Genomic DNA, 18,351 nt, shown 5'->3' on the forward strand with positions numbered 1-18,351 from the left:
TTGTCCTGACGGGCGTGTCGTCCTGACGGGCGTGTCCGCGGCGTGTCGTCCTGACGGGCGTGTCCGCGGCGTGTCGTCCTGACGGGCGTGTCGTCCTGACGGGCGTGTCCGCGGCGTGTCGTCCTGACGGGCGTGTCGTCCTGACGGGCGTGTCCGCGGCGTGTCGTCCTGACGGGCGTGTCGTCCTGACGGGCGTGTCGTCCTGACGGGCGTGTCGTCCTGACGGGCGTGTCGTCCTGACGGGCGTGTCGTCCTGACGGGCGTGTCGTCCTGACTGGCGTGTCCGCGGTGTGTCGTCCTGACGGGCGTGTCCGCGGCGTGTTGTCCTGACGGGCGTGCCGTCCTGACGGGCGTGTCGTCCTGACGGGCGTGTCGTCCTGACGGGCGTGTCGTCCTGACGGGCGTGTCCGCGGCGTGTTGTCCTGACGGGCGTGTCGTCCTGACGGGCGTGTCGTCCTGACGGGCCTGTCGTCCTGACGGGCGTGTCCGCGGCGTGTTGTCCTGACGGGCGTGTCCGCGGCGTGTTGTCCTGACGGGCGTGTCGTCCTGACGGGCGTGTCCGTGGCGTGTCGTCCTGACGGGCGCGTCGTCCTGACGGGCGTGTCCGCGGCGTGTCGTCCTGACCGGCGTGTCGTCCTGACGGGCGTGTCGTCCTGACGGGCGTGTCGTCCTGACGGGCGTGTCGTCCTGACGGGCGTGTCCGCGGCGTGTCGTCCTAACGGGCGTGTCCGCGGCGTGTTCTCATTTTGGGTGTGGTTCTGAAAGCGTTTTGTGTTTGTGATCTTGCTCCACCTGCTGTGCGGGGGCGGTGATCATGTATTTCACGTACTTGAGGTGGATATCAGTCAAAGGCTTCTCGGAGGCTTCGCTCGGTTGTGAATGAAGTGGCTCAGATTTGTGTTGAATCATCTGTCACGATGGACGCCGCTTGACTTCCTCCTTCTCGTGCGTCGCAGCAGCTTTTGGGGTGTGACCGCAGTGTCCGGGCGGCATGGTACGTTCGGTATCGTGAGAGAAAGCACTTTTTATTTGGGTTGTTTTGTTTTTTTTACCCGCACTGCGCGGTGTCGTGGCATTCGGTTCCCTTTTCGGGAAGGGTCTTGGGACAGATAATGCAAATGAAATGGAGAAAAATCACTTGTTTTGTGCTTAGTTTCATTTCATACTTTATTTATTTATTTATTTATTTTTGTGTGTTGGTGTTGTTGCTTGTAAGAAAATACCAAAGATGATGATAACTACTGCTGCTTTAAAAACATTGATGCCAAAATGATGGTTTTGTTTATGTTATTTTGTACGTGGAAAATAAAATGTACATGTATTTTAACTAAATACATTTCTTTACACCAGTTATTTGTAGTTGATTTTGATACATCTAATGGGTGTGTGTGCGTCCAATTTGTACCTCAACATATTTCTCTGTATGTAATTCATTTCTGCTGCATTTTGGTTGTGTGTGTTTGTAATAAAATATTAAAGCAACACGTCGGTGCTGAAGTGATTTTTGATCTACTCTTGTTAAATACACTTTTAAACAATCACCGTGAGGCCCAAACATTTCCATGAAAGGAAACGTGGCTGCTTAAAGAGCTTCAATAAACTTTAATAATTCTTCAACCAAAGCATTGTGCCTTCCATTCCACTTCCTTCCGTTGTGTTTGGGAGGCACTTTAATTTGGGGAAATAGCACAGACGCGAGCTGTGTTGTGTGGCGTTTGTGGAACAGGGTCTCCGTCCAAGAACAGTTTAGAGACAAAAACAGGAAGAGTGAAATAGAGCTGGAAAACCAAATCTTGATTTGCAGGTACAGGTCATGAGGTCGATGCCATGGTCATTTGTAAGGAGGCTCACAGCAGCAGCTCATTCATGACTGTTTTTACACCTTGGTTGACCAAAAGTACCAGAATGTGGTTTTCTGCATCAAGAAACAGCCCAAGCTCGTGATCACAGTTTATTTATCAATACATGTATTTATATATGCACAGTTTATATATCAATACAGGTAAATATATATGCACAGTGTATATTTCAATACATGTAAATATGCTGCACAGTGTGGGAGGACAAGGCAGCTGACAACTTTTGTGTTTCTTGATATGTCGTCTGTTTTTTTTTTACTCAGTTTTTGACATCATTACAATTATTATTATGTGTGTATCTATCCATCCCTCCATCTGTCTGTCTTATCTATCTTATCTTATCTGTCTGTCTGTCTGTCTGTCCCTCCATCCCTCCATCTATCCATCCATCAATCTAGAACTTTGAAATATTTTTTTCATTTTATTTTCTGTTTTACAATGTAATGTTTTTGTTTGGCATCACCGATCCAGAAACAGACAAATTAGTTACTATTCTGATTATTATTATTATTACTAGTAGTTGTAGTATTATTATAATTATTATTATTGGTAGTAGTAGTATAAGTATTATTAATATTATTACAGGTATAGTTATTGTTATTATTATTAGTAGTAGTATTAGTATTATCATTGTTATTATAAGTCGTAGGTGTAGTAGTATTATCATTATTATTATTATTAGCAGTAGTAGTATTAATAGTAGTAATAGGAGTAGTAGTGGTTTTATTATTAGTAGTAGTATTAGTATTAAAATTATTAGGTAGTAGTAGTAGTAGAAGTATCATTATTATCATCATTATTAGTAGTAGTAGTAGTACTATTGTTATTAATATTATTAGTAGTATTAGTAGTAGTATTATCGTCATTATTATTATTACTGTATCATTATTGTTAGTTACTTGTAACGGGATTACTTTCACCATGTAGTAACTTCTCTGCGGTTCGCTGACTCCACGCCTTCTCTGCTCTCTGATTGGACAGCGAGGTGAACGGGGGCGTGTCCCTTGGAACATAACAGGCGATCTGATTGGCCGGGACTTGATAGTGGGCGGCGCCCAGACACCGGCGTCTCCCCGGCTGCGCAAAACGCCATTTTGAAGTGACGGTGTAAAGAGCAGAGAAAGATCCAGAAAGAAGGTTTTCTTACCGAGGTAACGGGCCGCGAAGCCGCCGCGAAGCCCGAGTCCACAACCGGGGGACCGTTGTAACGGGGAATCAAAACGCGCCGCGAAACGTTCCGCCCGTTCGTCGTGTATTGTCGAAATGACGTCACCATTTCCTCCTTTAGCACGGCGGCTAGCGGCACCTTAGCACGGCTGCTAGCACCGCTACGGCACCGACAGCCCGACTCGGTGGGGCCGCCGAAAACAACCCGACTACCGCGAATTAATCCGTTCACTTTCCTCGGGCTTTTTGTTTTATATTCCGTTGGCGGAGGCGGGTTTGTGCGCCCACGGTCGGAGGGAGAGGACGCGGCAGCCGACCAGGCTAGGCTAGGCTAGGCTAGCTGCGGGGCATCCGCCCTAACCAGCGCTAAGCTGCGCTAAGCTGCGGCAGCCGGCGAAACACCAGGCACCCTCAATTAATGTGGAAGTAATTCACACAATACTCATTATTGTCTGGGTTTTTAATTCGACAAACTAGTCGTTCGTGGCGGGCCGCTCTGGGATTTAGGTCCGTCTGTGCTAAGGTCGAGCTCCGGTCGGCTAGGTGGCTAACCGATAACGGCTAGCTGTTAGCTCCGTGTGACAGCTCCTCAGCTGGAGTCTGAATTAAAATCAGATCATATGGGACAAAAAAGTAGTTTATTCATCCCCTGGGCTGCGACAGAACCACAATGGCGACTTTAATTTGAGTGTAGACACAAAATTAACAAAATATATGCATATACAATTGAAATAAGTAATAGACAGCCCAATAATACAAGGTAGGTTTACAATTAATAAAAATGTACGATGGTAAATAATGATAACAATGACGTCAGTGTATTTCTTATGGAGGTGTATTTTAATTAATAACAATGATAACAGCCGGCTGCCTATGAGATTTTCGTCAAAATGCCTTTTTTTATTTTTTATTCAGCTATCACTAGTGAAAAGCAACCCACCACAGAGACTCTTTATAAAAGTGAATTTGTCTAGACAAACATGAGAAGTGGATCCCTGTCAGGTTCCTTTAATTCCTCCTGTTCTCCCTCCTCCCGCCAGGTCACCATGGGGAATATGTTTGCGACCTTATTCAAGGGCCTGTTTGGCAAGAAGGAGATGAGGATTCTCATGGTGGGACTGGACGCTGCCGGCAAAACCACCATCCTGTACAAACTGAAGCTGGGGGAGATCGTCACCACCATCCCCACCATCGGTGAGCGCTCCGGGGCCCGGTTCACTGACACTCACGGCTGGGCACTTTATTAGGTACAACTGTACAGTCCAATATACCAGTTCAGCCATAAATATTGTTTTGTTGCCTATAATGTTCAGGCTTTAAACGCTGGCGTAGAAGAGGTTAAGTGGTGGTGGTGTTGTACTGAGCTGCATTATATTCAGGGGTGTTTCTAATATTCTGTCCCCCTAATGTATGTCAATAGGAGGACAAAAAAATTTTAGAAACACCTCAATATAGTGTATTTCAGTACAACACCACATTTAACTTTGACCTCAGTCATATCCATGATTGAATTTACACATTTTCGACTTTGTCAACAACTGAAACGGCAAACGTCACAAAAGTGGAATTCATGGCAGAGCTGGTGTATTGGATTACTTTGGATTGTCCAGGTGTACCTAATGAAGTGCACACTGAGTGTATATTGACATTGTGATATGAGATTAGATATCGTCTGGGATTTAGGTTTAGGTAATAGTGTGATATAGTTCAATGTTACATATGAGGCTGCGATACACTTAAGTAATGCCGTGTTCTGAACCACAGACAGTTCTAGATGTTCTAATCAATGGGCGAAATATCCCCATTAATAATGGTAGTTTCTCAAACAATCCTCGAGAGTAACAGTTGCCCTCAGCAGCCAGATCGAGTCAGTTGGCAACCATTTTGTGTCCTCTGTTTGTCCCATTTGGCAACATAAGAAATGGAAAGCAAAACGTGCACCCCAAAACTAATAAATGTGTTGCATTAGGGATATTTAAATATTGCTGTTAGAGTTGGAACAAAAACGCTTCACGTGTGCAGGGGCACCCGTGGGTGGCACCAGAGCATGGTTAGAACAGTCAGGGATGCAAACAACTCGCTTTTCCACCAAAGTCGCTTTTTTTTTTCCCACGTCAATTTGGGTGATTTATGTGGATCGTCCACACTGATCTGAAGGTTTTTTTTGGGGTTTTTTTTGGTGATGGGGTGGGTGACCCATTTTGGCATTGTTTATTTTTTATACATCTGAGAGAATGACGCCATCCGTGATGGATTAACTATTGGGCTCGTTCTCTGATATTCAAACTAAGACGCGGACACGGCTCCAAAGCGATGCTGTGTTCATGGGCTCGGAAAACTGTAATGCCTGTCGGAAGTGATGCATTAATGGGTAACCGGAAAACCGTCGGCTATCACATCTATGAAGTATATTTCAGACTAACGAAAAGAAACTGAAATGATATTCTGTACTTACAAAACTAAATAAAATAAAAACATACAGGATTTTTTTGTTGTTTCTATTCAGTTTGGTCAAATTTCTCAACATTACTCAACCGTTACTATACAATAACCGGTTCTTATCTTTGTTGACAGACAGCATTAATAATGAGCTTGGCTCAGACCTCATCTGGTGGAGAGATACTTTTAAATAGAAAGATGCAAATTAGAATTTACCATTGTTAACAATGAGGGGGCAAACAGGACTGTTGATTCTTATTGTCTGTGTGTGAGCATATACATGTGGTATAAGAGAGACAGACAGGCTCAGTGTTACCAGAGGAGTTGGTGTTATCACTGCTCTTGTCTGTTTCTTCTCTGAACATTCAAATTCTGTCAAGTATCAGATAAAACACTAACTACAATAGATTTTGTTTGGTTACTGTAATAAAGCTTTCAAACATTATTTATTCATTATTTTGTTTTCATTGTTAAGCTGAGGTATAACTGCATAACATCTTAATTACTCAAAATACAAGGTGACTAAAAATGGCAACCATATTTTCAGTTTCGCCAACCAAAAGCTGATTGCCAGCCTTTTAAAGGCCACTTTTAAAAGTTGGTGTTGAGCCCTGTTCTCAAATATTTCCCATGAAAGCGTCAATAGTCGTCCTCTAAACATTGCCAAATTATCTAGGTTTTTTGAGGTGTACTGATACATCATTATTTGATTTTTGTCAATATTGCCAAGCCTTCCCCTTCTATAGTTATTGTAGTTTTCACAAATGTTTTGTTTTGAACTCTTGGTTTTGAAGTGCACACATTTCTTATTCTTATTGTTTTTTTAGGCTGAACAGACCGTATCAGTTTGGGACCTGGAGAGCTGGAATTTTCTGGCCGAGTGTCTGCGGGTCCTTGAAAAAGTCATGGAATGTTTCAAATTCAGTTTTACAAATATTATGCCTCAATACTCGTAATTTCCACAAACTCCTTAGACAAAGAAATCGATGGGTGAATCTGACAAAATATTTAAGTGTTTCTGTATCTGTCAACATTTCTGATAAAGACGCAATGATTTGATTAAAATGAATTAAGACTTTGATACACATTTGTCTTTAAAAAGGTCTGAAAGGATTCGCTTTAACTCAGATACCTGCTGACACCCCGAAGACGAGGACCAGCTTGTTCTGGTTGATATTGATTTGATAGACGATGACTTGGGGTTTTGTATTTGATACTTAGTTTATGTACATTTAAAGTAAAATAGATACAACCTCCAGGACGCTATAAAGATGGATCGATATTTTATTGCCTCTTCTGCTGACATCGACAATGTATAGTTGTACTTCTGTACAAATTCGTAAGATTATACGTTTTTTCTCCTGTCAGCACAAAAATACCACAACAAGGCTTCATATCACCTGCACTTATCAATTATCATTTCCAATTCAGACCCATAATATTTTAAATGTATTTACGGTTTCAAACCAGAATCTGTTTATTCGGCTAAGTAAACAAAATGTACCAAGAAAATTTGGGGGAGGGGGGCAAACATGTCATGCTGCACCGCGCGCTCCTCCTTCCAGCTCTGCACGTTCGCTGCCAAGTCACTCGGCTTGGATCCTGGCCCGACGCCCCGCAACCCAACAAATGATGGATACTGTTTATTATTTTGTCTTCAAAAACAGGCGTCATCCTTTTGATAAAAATGTGATGTCACTCTGCGGTCGTCAGCGGTTTCACTCTCTTCTCCTCTTGTCTTACATCCAGGTTTTAACGTTGAGACGGTAGAATACAAGAACATCAGCTTCACGGTGTGGGACGTGGGCGGTCAGGACAAGATCCGGCCGCTGTGGCGTCACTACTTCCAGAACACTCAAGGTGAGAAGCGCTCGCCGCTCCGCTGCACGTTTCACGGGTCGGCTGCCATTGTTGCCTGTTAGGGGGGCCACACCGGAGCGCCAAGTCCACGTGCCGCATAACTTCTGGTGACTCATCGTCCCCCACTGTGGAGGTTCTCAGTGATGTAATAGTGTAACCGTACACTAACTTCATCTGGAGTCGCATTCTCATTTCCCCCAGGGGTTCTTACGGAGGGATTTCAAAATAAGAGCTCAGTATTCTAACAGGAGAATCTCTGGAAGATGGAAAAATGGGTTGTCGATCAGGGGTTGTTTTTGGAAGCAGCTATCGGTGTTAGAGCAGCCTGGGTTTGACTAAATAGCACTTGGCACATCATGAAATAATAAGTATAAAAAAACAACTTTATTTTAATAACCTTTAATGTGTGTGTGTGAGTGATCAATGTCGCAATATGAGATTAGATATTGTCTGGTATGTTGGTTTTCGTTATATTGCAATACTGTTAAATGTTGTCTGAGTATTACAGTAAGTAATGCAGTTTTCACTTCATTTAGAGTCTGTTTCTCAACTCGCCTTGGGGCTTTTACAGAGGGATTTCAAAATAAGAGCTCAATATTATAATGGGAGAATCTCTGGGAATGCTTTGGCAGCAACTATCTGAGAGCAGCCTGGTATTGATCAAATACCACTTGACATATTACAAGAGAATTAAACTTTTTTATATAGACTTTATTGAGATTTTTCCATTTCATGGAATAGGCAGACATCACAAGTACATCTCCAGTTCTGACTCCCATCCATGGTTAACACATATACATCAGGAATAGCAAAAACAACAATAAACAATAGCCAAAGCACAAAACACTGTACACACTCAAGGGCTGCATGGTTAATGGCGTCTCGTGCGAACACAGCGGCTCGGCGCTCTCTCAACGACTACCACAGACACAATTTGGAAACACCAAGAATTTTTCATCTGTTTATTAATATTTATAACATTCGACAATCAAGTGGTACTTGCACCAGCGTCTCTTTTTAAACGTGCTGCTACCACTGCTGCTGTTTTCTGCTACCGCTGTTATTTATTTGTGGCATTTGAACTACATTGTTAGAAGCCATGCAAAATGTCATTGTACCTGAGTGTAATGACAATAAAAAAACCCATTTATTCATTAACCGTAAATATAATCTCGATCTGGGCTGATACGGCTGTCATCTCGTTTCTGTTTGACTACCATTCTGATGGATTGACTTTGCGTCAGATGGAGGTCAGTAGCATTAAATTCAAGTCACGCTGAATTCTCACGTTGACTTGTTTGCTTCGGAAAAATCCCAGTTGTGATATCAATCAAATATATAAAAATAAATTATTGTGTCTGTTATAAGAATTTATACAAGTAATGAACTGGAGCCCCAACTTTAATCACCGGACCAACTGCTCCACCTGACGTGGTGCCGCCATGTCCAAATCCTCCATGGACAAACAGCCTCCACGCAATTAACAAATAGAAAAACAACTTTTATATCAATCCACGCTTTTTATTGAAGTCATTTAGTGTGATATTCACAAGGAAACATCTACACCTGCTCCTCTCCTCACAACTGCAGCAGATGTGCGTGGTAGAGTCTGCTCCTCGCTTTTCCATGTAGCTACGTAACATCCGGCTCTAGTTAAAGACAGAGGTCGGCAAATTATCTAGAACATTTATAAAAAGAATTTAACTGCCACAAAAGGGGGAATACTTTCTACTTTACTTTTACTTTCAGTACATTTTTTTTTTTTTTTGTACTTCATGAAATTGTTTTTTAGAGATGGAAGTTACTTGAGAAAAGGTTTTGTTTTTTTCCATTAAAGCAGTTTTGCACAAATGTTATTCAAATACCTCCTTACTTTGTGAATTATGTCACAGTAATACAGTTACGAGTACAGCAGTAGCTGCCATGCAGTTGCCATCCAAGTTGTTTACCGCTTCAGCAGCACTTGTATTGAAATTTTAAGAAAAACAAACATACCATTACTGTCCGTGGCTCAAAACTGTGATATACATTTAAGGTCATACCGCTCAGCCAGCATTTAAGTTTATCACTCTGGTGAAAGACGACCTATTATGCTCCTTTTCACCAAGTTAATATAGGTCTCTGAGGTCGCCAAAACCTGTTTTCTTTCTGGAAATACAACTCATGTTATCCATTGTAATCTTTGGAACATACTTTACTCCATTGTCTGCAGTTTCTTCAAGGTCACTTGGTATTAAATCCTCTTTCTTTTAAATGATTTGTGCTGTTGGGCCCTGCAGAGCTGTTCCCATGGTTAGCTCTTAGCGTCAATGCTAGCGGGTCCAGTAGTTACTCAGCTGGAGGGCGGTTCTTATTCTTCAGAATCCCTGAGTGACGTAGATCGAGGCGGCCAAGCTGAATGGTGTGTTTTATGACATTTTTTCTGAAACAGACAGCTCACAGCAACACGACTGGGATGCCCCAAATGTATGTGCACGAGCACTGGGAAAGTGAGTTTTGGATAATTGGTCCCCTTTAAGTGTTCTAAAATAAGAGCGAAAAGGGGATTTATACATGTTACAAGAGACTTAAGTCGAAGTCAAACACGGTCTGTTCAAGAAAAAGTGCAATAAATGTTTTTCTTGGATAAATAAGAATGGTGTGAGAGACTATTGATGTCAATTCTGAAGGAGAAAAAAGGTGATTGAGGTTTAAGAATGATGCAGCGCTAACACCAACACATGACTGTAGTGAAAGGAAAATACTTTACTACAGTCAAGTACTTTACAGGACAAGCTCCTTCCTTCTCTATCTTGATCGTATGGATGACCTCCTCATGAGTGTAAAATGTACACAGTGATGACATTGCTTCATGCCATAAGAGTGTCTGTAGTATTTTACTCTTGAGATCTCTGCTTCTTACTTGTTTTGCTAAATGCATTTAACCAGATGTGACTGGGGCTGGGAACTGTTGGGATGTCGTTTTGGACGGATGTTTTATATTAGTGAGATTATAGTTGGTGAAGATCTATGGTAAACATGTGTATGAAAACAATAATCATAATAAAATAGAGAGATAAATTAACTATTCATGATAGATAACTAGGGGCGGTTTCTTTTTGAAAATGTTGATCATTTCACATGGTTCCTGAAGGAGCTAATTTAGAAAACATTTGATCGAAAGTCGACCCTCGTTAACCGATCATTAACTGTTATCCCACCATATTAAAATTTTAGGGCCCTGTCCCCTGAATTTTTTTTTTATTGCGTTTATTTTTAAAATTGGACTTTACAAATACTAAATATAAATAAGGGGCGTGACAAATCAAATATAGCTAACCTTTATTATTTTCTTGAAATTGGCATCAAAATGATTATTGTAATGAAGTAGCTCTTTATCAAGGTTTAATATTCAGGCCATCATAACATCATCACTCCTGTATGTTTAACTGGAGAATAGCTGCTCCTTGACATGTAATGACTGATAATAACGTTATGGCACGTGATAACATGTTATCACATGCCATAACTGTATGACATGTGATAACTGTAATAACTATGACAATGTGTGATGACATGTGACATGTGCAGGGCTTATCTTCGTTGTGGACAGCAACGACAGGGAGCGAGTGAACGAGGCCAGAGAGGAGCTGTCACGGATGCTCGCTGAGGACGAGCTCAGAGACGCCGTGCTGCTCGTCTTCGCAAACAAACAGGTGAGATTAATATGATGTTTTATTATGGGATGTTTTCAAACGAAAAAAAGCTGGAGATTCGCTGAAGACGGGGTAAACGGATTTTATTTTGCCTTTCCATTGTTTTTCTAAACAAGGTCCCAACGGTTTGAATCAAAACCAAATGCAGAACTCCTCATCCAACAAAATGTCTTAAATTAAGTTTTACTGATATTAGGTATTAAATATAATATTTAATGGAGTCATTAAATATAATATTTAATGGAGTCATTGAACAGTCTTTAATCTGAGTTCAGCCCGTTTTAATGCATAAACATTTTGTCTGATTTTATTTATCCATATATTTTGTTCAAATTGTTGGTTTTTCAGCATCGGTCATTTTCTAACGTTCTAAAGCCAAAATCCTTATCCTTACCTGAAATACTTGACTCATTAGAGTCTTGAGTTCCATAGGAATGAGCGGCCAGGAGGAAGATGGAACTGTGATTCCTGCAGACGCCTGAGCAGTTTTATAAAGAGCAGCTGTGATTGTCTCTCGTTGATCTCCTCAAACAAGGTCGTTTAGAACGACCATTGCTCGTTCGCTGGTGAGATGTGGGAGTCGACCATCCGCCGGCCCGGCTGGATTTCCTCTTCGCATCCCAGAATGCCTTGAGGCAGATTGAGTACAAAACAACCTGTAAATCCGCGACCAGCCGCTTTAAGAGCAGATCACGCTTGAGTTTAGGATTTTAGTAGAAAGATGACGTTGTTATTGTTTCATGACAGGATGAAACATGACTCAATCCAACTACATCTGACACCACCACTAGCTACAGGTTGAGTGCATATATATTGACAACGTATTCAATATTTATATTAAAAAAAATCCAAATCCAAAAAATCTTTTTTAATCAAAAATAATGGTAACTTTTTTTTAAGGTATCTTCCTGCAATTCTGTTGTGGTCCTCAAGGGGGCGTGGTTAGACGTGTGAGACGTGTTTGGTGAGATGGCGTGATGCCATGAAAGCAGTTTGTCGCGGCAGCAGAACCATCCGAGTGACGTGATGTCCCCCCTCCTCCCCCTCCTCCCCCCCAGGACCTCCCCAACGCCATGAACGCAGCAGAGATCACAGACAAGCTGGGGCTGCACGCCCTGCGCCAGCGCAGCTGGTACATCCAGGCCACCTGCGCCACCAGCGGGGACGGGCTCTACGAGGGTCTGGACTGGCTCTCCAACCAGCTCAAGAACCAGAAATGATCCATTCCACCACATCTGACTCTCGCTCGTCCTCTCTTTTTGGCTTTGTTTTGGTTTGTTCCTTTGTTATTTTTCTGTTTTAACACAGTGGCAGCACTGGATCTCCCCCTCCATCCATTCCTTCCTCCTCCCTGCTTCCTGCTGTCGTCTGTTCTCACAGGGCTTCAAACCTGTGTGTGTGTGTGTGTGTGTGTGTGTGTGTGTGTGTGTGTGTGTGTGTGTGTGTGTGTGTGTGTGTGTGTGTGTGTGTGTGTGTGTGTGTGTGTGTGTGTGTGTGTGTGTGTGTGTGTGTGTGTGTGTGTGTGTGTCGGCTGGGATTGGGAGTGACCCTGGCGTGCCTTTTACACACACACCTGTGGAAACCGTGGTCGTCTGGCTGTACAAGCCCCGCCCCCATCAACCCCAACCAGCCAAGCCCCGCCCCCCCCCCCCCCCTCAAAAAAATAAAAATAAAATCCTCCTCACTCTTGCACGCCCTTCTCCCTCTCCACCCTCCCCCCACGTGACGGATGCATGGTTTTCATAAGCAGCGGCGGGGAGGGTGGCGCAGCTCCCCGAATATCTCCGTTAAAACTAAGCCCACACACACACACACACACACACACACAGCTGGTATGACTGAACGCTAGGTCGCTCATTTTAACCCGTTTAGTTTTGAGCCCCCACCCCCAGATTTAAATAAATAGAATAAAGAATGAATAGACTGCATCGTAACCTGTATCAGGTTGAAGCGAATAATTAAACAATCTGACCCCACCCCTACCCCCACCCAATGGTTCTCCAAACACTACCCCCCACCCCCCCCATAAACCCATGAAGCACAACGAAGCAAAACAATCCTATGCTAGTTCTTCTACTCCAAAACCTTACAATTCGGTTTGAAATCCAAGTAAAGTAAGCTCAGGCTGGTGTTACTGGTGTTTTCTGGTGTTAGTGGTGTTATTTGGTTTTATTGGCCGATCCAAATTTCTCAAAAAAAAAAAACAGGAAGCGGGTCAGCGCCGTGGACTGAAACGGGGCGTGTCGGGCATTTCACAAGCGTGACGGTTGTTGAAACGTGTGAGAGCTTGGGGCGTTACTCCTCTGAAGAAATGTTACACCTGTTTTGTTCGTTTGTTTTTTTTTGTTTTATTTTTCTGTACTTTATTATTATTATTTTTTTAGTTCTTAGCGTTTCTACTTGTTCCGCGCCTGCGAAACCAAATGCATCCGAGCAGTTTGACAAATCGTGCGTGTGGACGTAGTGTGTCGTCGAAGGCCCAAAACCCGCTGGTGTTTTTGTTTTGAAAATGTTTTCTTTTCGGTTTTGGTTTATGTGGATAACAAAATGACTGATGGCCGTGCACGGGGCTCAAAGAAGTGAATACATAAAGATTTTAAAAGCCTTGACGTCCCCGTCGGGAAGAGTGAAGGCGGCGGACGACAAGGAAACACGAAGGCTCTTAAACTTAACATTTCAGTCGTATGAAGGAAGCCCGGCTCGGGGCGTCGGGGGGGCTTTTTAGGACGGAGCGAGGAGCCGACCGGGGGCCCCGGGTCGACCTGAGTACCGGACCCGCTCCCGCTTCCGGGCTGGTGTCGATGGACCCGGTCGCGGGGGGGCCGGGACGGGGACGGATGTGGAGGTCACCGGCCGCCTGCTCCAGCGGTGTGGGTGGTGGAGGGGAGGTTGGGTGGGGGTGGGCTTTGAGTACGGGCGGGGTGGGGGGGCGGGGGTGTATGGGGGTGAAAGCTGGCACTTCTGTCAAGAATGATTGTAAATCTGTAAGTTTTCCCCCCGCGAAACTGTTTGAGTGGGGGTTTCCTGAACACATTAATAAACATGATTTGATCCAAGTCGGTTGTCGGGTCGAGATGCTTCGTGAGCTTTGTTGTTTTTAATGCATTTATTTTTTATTTTTTATTTTTTTGAATCTAAACCCCATTCTCTCCAGATCGTCGATTGGCAGCAGAACACTTAAAATTGACCCGGTGTTGAGTTTTCAACCTGCGGCAGCCGTGCATGACCGCCGGCTGAAGCTGCTCTCTCCATGTGTCAGTCGTTCTGGCTTGACCCCCGCTCATCGAAATTGGAGCTTCATGGTTTAACGTGAAACCTCCCACTGTGGAGGTGATCCACGCCGGAGGCTTTGTTTGGAGTCTCGTCATAACCACCAACGGTTTGGACCCGTGTGGCAGAGATAATCAGTACGGTTGAATAAAACCTCAAAACGCATCAAACCTCCAAAGTAACTACACATCTACACCCGTGTCTCCCAAGGACGTTTGGCTGCATTTCAAATCCCAGGTACAATGAAGTCGTTTTTTGGGTTTTTTTTCCCCGCTCCGCCCTGCGTGAGCAGAAAGAAATGGAGCCACTCATGCGTTCAGGGTTTAACTGAAGGTTTCATTGTGGTTGGAGGCTGATGCTGGTCCAGCTGGTGCGAGCGGCGGCGCCAGCTGCGCCACACTGGTACTGCAGCTGGGTGGAGGCAGCAGAGGAGCCACCGTACCCACAGTGATTTAGGAATATCTGTTAAATATCATTACGGCTCCTTGGTAAGATCAGAAAAGGTCGTTTTAATTAAAGATTAAAAAATTATGTAAATGTGAAAATGTACATTTATCAATATCACATTTGGTTTAATGAGTAGAATTAATATCAAGTAAGTAAACAGAACAGAAAATCCCCTCCGTTCTCACCCCCTCGTTTCAAGCCTGGTGTGGACCCAACACATGTTCTCGCGATACTTCTCGCGACTGCCAGCGCAGCGTCACTCCCTGTCGCTCCTCCCCCGCTCACCTGCCGCTCCTTCCCCGCCCCTGTGTCGCTCCTCCCCCGCCCCTGTGCCGCTCCTCCCCCGCTCACCTGCCGCTCCTCCCCCGCTCCCCTGCCGCTCCTTCCCCGCTCACCTGCCGCTCCTTCCCCGCCCCTGTGCCGCTCCTCCCCTGCACACCTACCGCTCCTTCCCCGCTCACCTGCCGCTCCTTCCCCGCCCCTGCTTCCGCGCCACCCCTCCCCCTCTCGCCCGCAACTCCGCACCTGTGCCGCTCCTCCCCCCCAGCAACACCTGCCGCTCCGTCCCCGCTCCCGTGCCGCTCCGCCCCCGCAGGAGCAGATTTGGAGCAGATTCTGAGCGTGCGGTTGAAACAAAGTCCAGCTGAGACCATGCGGCCAGAGCGACGCTGCTCTGTTTGGAATAACACCGAGTCTGAGTCCGGACATTTATTCCAACTTCCCAGGTGAGTTCATTCTGCTTCACACGCTGTGGGTGACGTGGGAGGAGGTTGAACAGGTGCAGGCGAGATAAGGAAGCACAGAGTAGCTTATACTATAATAAATATATGATACTATATCATACAGCTATATTACTACTATATGCATAAATACAGATATTGTTCAATGTGTGGAGTCTGGTGTACTTTCCGTTTAGGCAGTTTTTACCCACAGTGCACTTGGGCATTTCCCTAAATCTCTATATGAGGAGGCAGGGTTTATAACAAGTCAAATGGTCATTTATGCAGAATAAACATTATATAACTAACATCTGCTTAATACAGAATAAAATATATGTAATGAAATGTATTGGAAAATAATGTATATAAGGTAAATATGATAATGGATCCAAAATAAATCCCCTCAGAAATTCAATGTTCGATTCTGTCTGATAAGCTGAAATTAAAATACAAATTTATCAAAACGTATATTTATAAAACGTATATTTATAAATATATGCACGGTGTGTGTGTGTGTGTGTGTGTGTGTGTATATATATATATATATATATATATATATATATATATATATATATATATATATATATATACTGTATATGTTCTTCCGTCCTCAGGGACAAAAATACAGAATTATCACCAAGAGACTGTCGTTTTACTCAATGATCAGTCAGTACATTTTGGCACGTACATGGATGACAGGGGTTTCCCAAACTGGGGTCCGCAGGTCCCTCTGGGTGCTGTGTGGTTATTGCAGGTTGTCAGCAGCAGAATATATATTTTTAATTTTTTCTATTTAATTGTTTGCAGTTTTAATATATATTTTAAAAATGAACATAAAAATACAATAAAACTTAAAATAACACAAAAGTTAGGTTATAAAAAAGTAAATAGAAAACAAATGGTGGTAAATGAATTGTGTGGAATGAGAATTTTTTTATTTGAGTTTTTTGCAGTTTCTATCAGCGCTGCCTCAATGTTTATTATCAAACATGAAGGTGGAAGGTGTGTGTTTGGGAATCTCCCTCCCGCTGGGTTCCGCTGCTTCCTGTTTGTCGCTGAACGCCGTGACCTGCTCGGCTCGGCTCGGCGCACTTTGCTCCTCGTCTCCAACCGCAGCTTGTACCCGCCGACCCGAAAACACGTTTGTTGATCTGCCCTCCAGGCGCGGGTGGATGACTGTTCCAAAACGGCGCACGGAGCACGACCACGCCCTCCGGGTTTACGCACAATTACCCACAAAGGAAAAGAAACACCAAACAAAGTTAAAATCTGGAAATGAAGGCGTGGCCTGCGTCGGTGTCTGGTGCCGATACTGACGTCATTCGCTCATCGGACATGGGACTGACGTTGCAAAACCTAATTGGGTTCCATAGCTTGCGCTGGACCATGAACCCGACATTTTATTTAGCGAATTTAGTGTAATGGTCGACGCCTTTTCCTGACCAACGTTTCAAAGGCACAAGCGCGTGACTTTGATTGAAAGCCCAAAATAAGCGGGAAGGGAGAGGGAGGGTGAGGTGGAAAAACCACCAAATGTACCGAAAAAACACCCAATTCCCAAATCCATCCACATTGGTTTTGAGTTGACAATGTAAGTGGTGTTTAAAAGAGTGAGTGAAGCCTTCCTTCCCGTTTGTGTCGAAAGAAGAGCCGGAAAAAGAGCCCTCCAGGCCTTGGAGCCACCCAGCGCAGCGACCCCTGGTGGTCCGCAGGGGTCAGGGGTCACGGCAGCCACGCCATCTGCCCTGCTGATGCTGCAGGCATTCTGCGGGGATTCTGAAACAAGAGCCCGTTGGTTTCAGTTCCAATTTCGTGTGTGTGTGTGTGTGTGTGTGTGTGTGTGTGTGTGTGTGTGTGTCTTCCTGGATGCTGTTGGCTTGCCGCTCTGTATTATAATGGCTGCTTTCCGTCTGAAACAGTGATTTCAGATCATCTGAGTAAAAAGAGGTTTCCTGCCACTGTCACTTTATGCATTCTATTTATTCAATTTTTTTCTTTATGCATTCTATTTATTCTATGTTTTTACATTATGCATTCTATTTTTTTACATTATGCATTCTATTTATTCTATTTTTTAACTATGCATTCTATTTATTCTATTTCTTTTACTTTATGCGTTCTATTTATTCTATTTTTTTCTTTATGCATTCTATGTATTCAGTTTTTTTAACTTTATGCATTCTATTTATTGTATTTTTAAACTATGCATTCTATTTATTCTATTTTCCACTTATTGATTTCTATGTCCTTTTATATGTCCCATTTATGTGTTTCTTTTGCACTTTATCTTAATGCTTCAGTGTTTGATGGAAAGCACTTTGAATTGCCTTGTTGTTGAAATGTGTTATTTAAATAAACCTGCCTCCATATCGACAGCTTTAGCTAATTCACTGTGGCTGCCTCTCACTTCTTTCGCGTGGCGGACCCCGCCACGCAAAAAAACTGGAAACGTATAGACGAGCACGTGCAGCACCCAGATACATCGGGCGGCTGTTTCTCATTATGTGCCAGCGAAAGAAAAGATCAAATGTAGGATTTTTGTTCCAAAATAATGTGACGGATTACCACTTTAAAGGTTTGGATGGACACCCTTTTGAGACACTGGCTCATGTTCCTGTCGAGGTATTTCCATCACGGCAGCACGAGGAAATGCGAGCGGGCACCGAGCGCAAACAAACGAATCACTCTGCAAACAAAACACTCGCTCCCCGCCGCCGCTGCCGCTGGAGCCTGACCCCGGTGAACCGCTCCGGGCCCTTCGCAATTCTGGTTTCCGCGTTTGACTTGGACCTCGGCCAAGTCCAGTGCCCAAAACCAGGAGCTCAGCCTCCGTCAGAGGGAGCACGACGACTCCACCTGCCCGGCGGGTTTTGTTCCACCGCCATCGTTTGAGTA

At 43.9% G+C, this 18,351-nt stretch overlaps 1 protein-coding gene across 1 annotated transcript; it reads left to right on the plus strand.

Annotated features, from left to right (window-relative positions):
• Window positions 1–2,928: 2,928 nt before the first annotated feature.
• Window positions 2,929–13,901, plus strand: arf2b (ARF GTPase 2b). The gene is made up of 5 exons (XM_080021472.1): window positions 2,929–3,010; window positions 4,067–4,220; window positions 7,215–7,325; window positions 10,896–11,020; window positions 12,079–13,901. The coding sequence occupies exons 2-5, from the start codon at window positions 4,073–4,075 to the stop codon at window positions 12,238–12,240; spliced, it is 546 nt and encodes a 181-aa protein (XP_079877598.1). The 5' UTR covers window positions 2,929–3,010; window positions 4,067–4,072; the 3' UTR covers window positions 12,241–13,901.
• Window positions 13,902–18,351: the final 4,450 nt, after the last annotated feature.

The sequence above is a fragment of the Zeus faber genome, assembly GCF_960531495.2.
Source record: "Zeus faber genome assembly, chromosome: 20".
Taxonomy (NCBI): domain Eukaryota; kingdom Metazoa; phylum Chordata; class Actinopteri; order Zeiformes; family Zeidae; genus Zeus; species Zeus faber.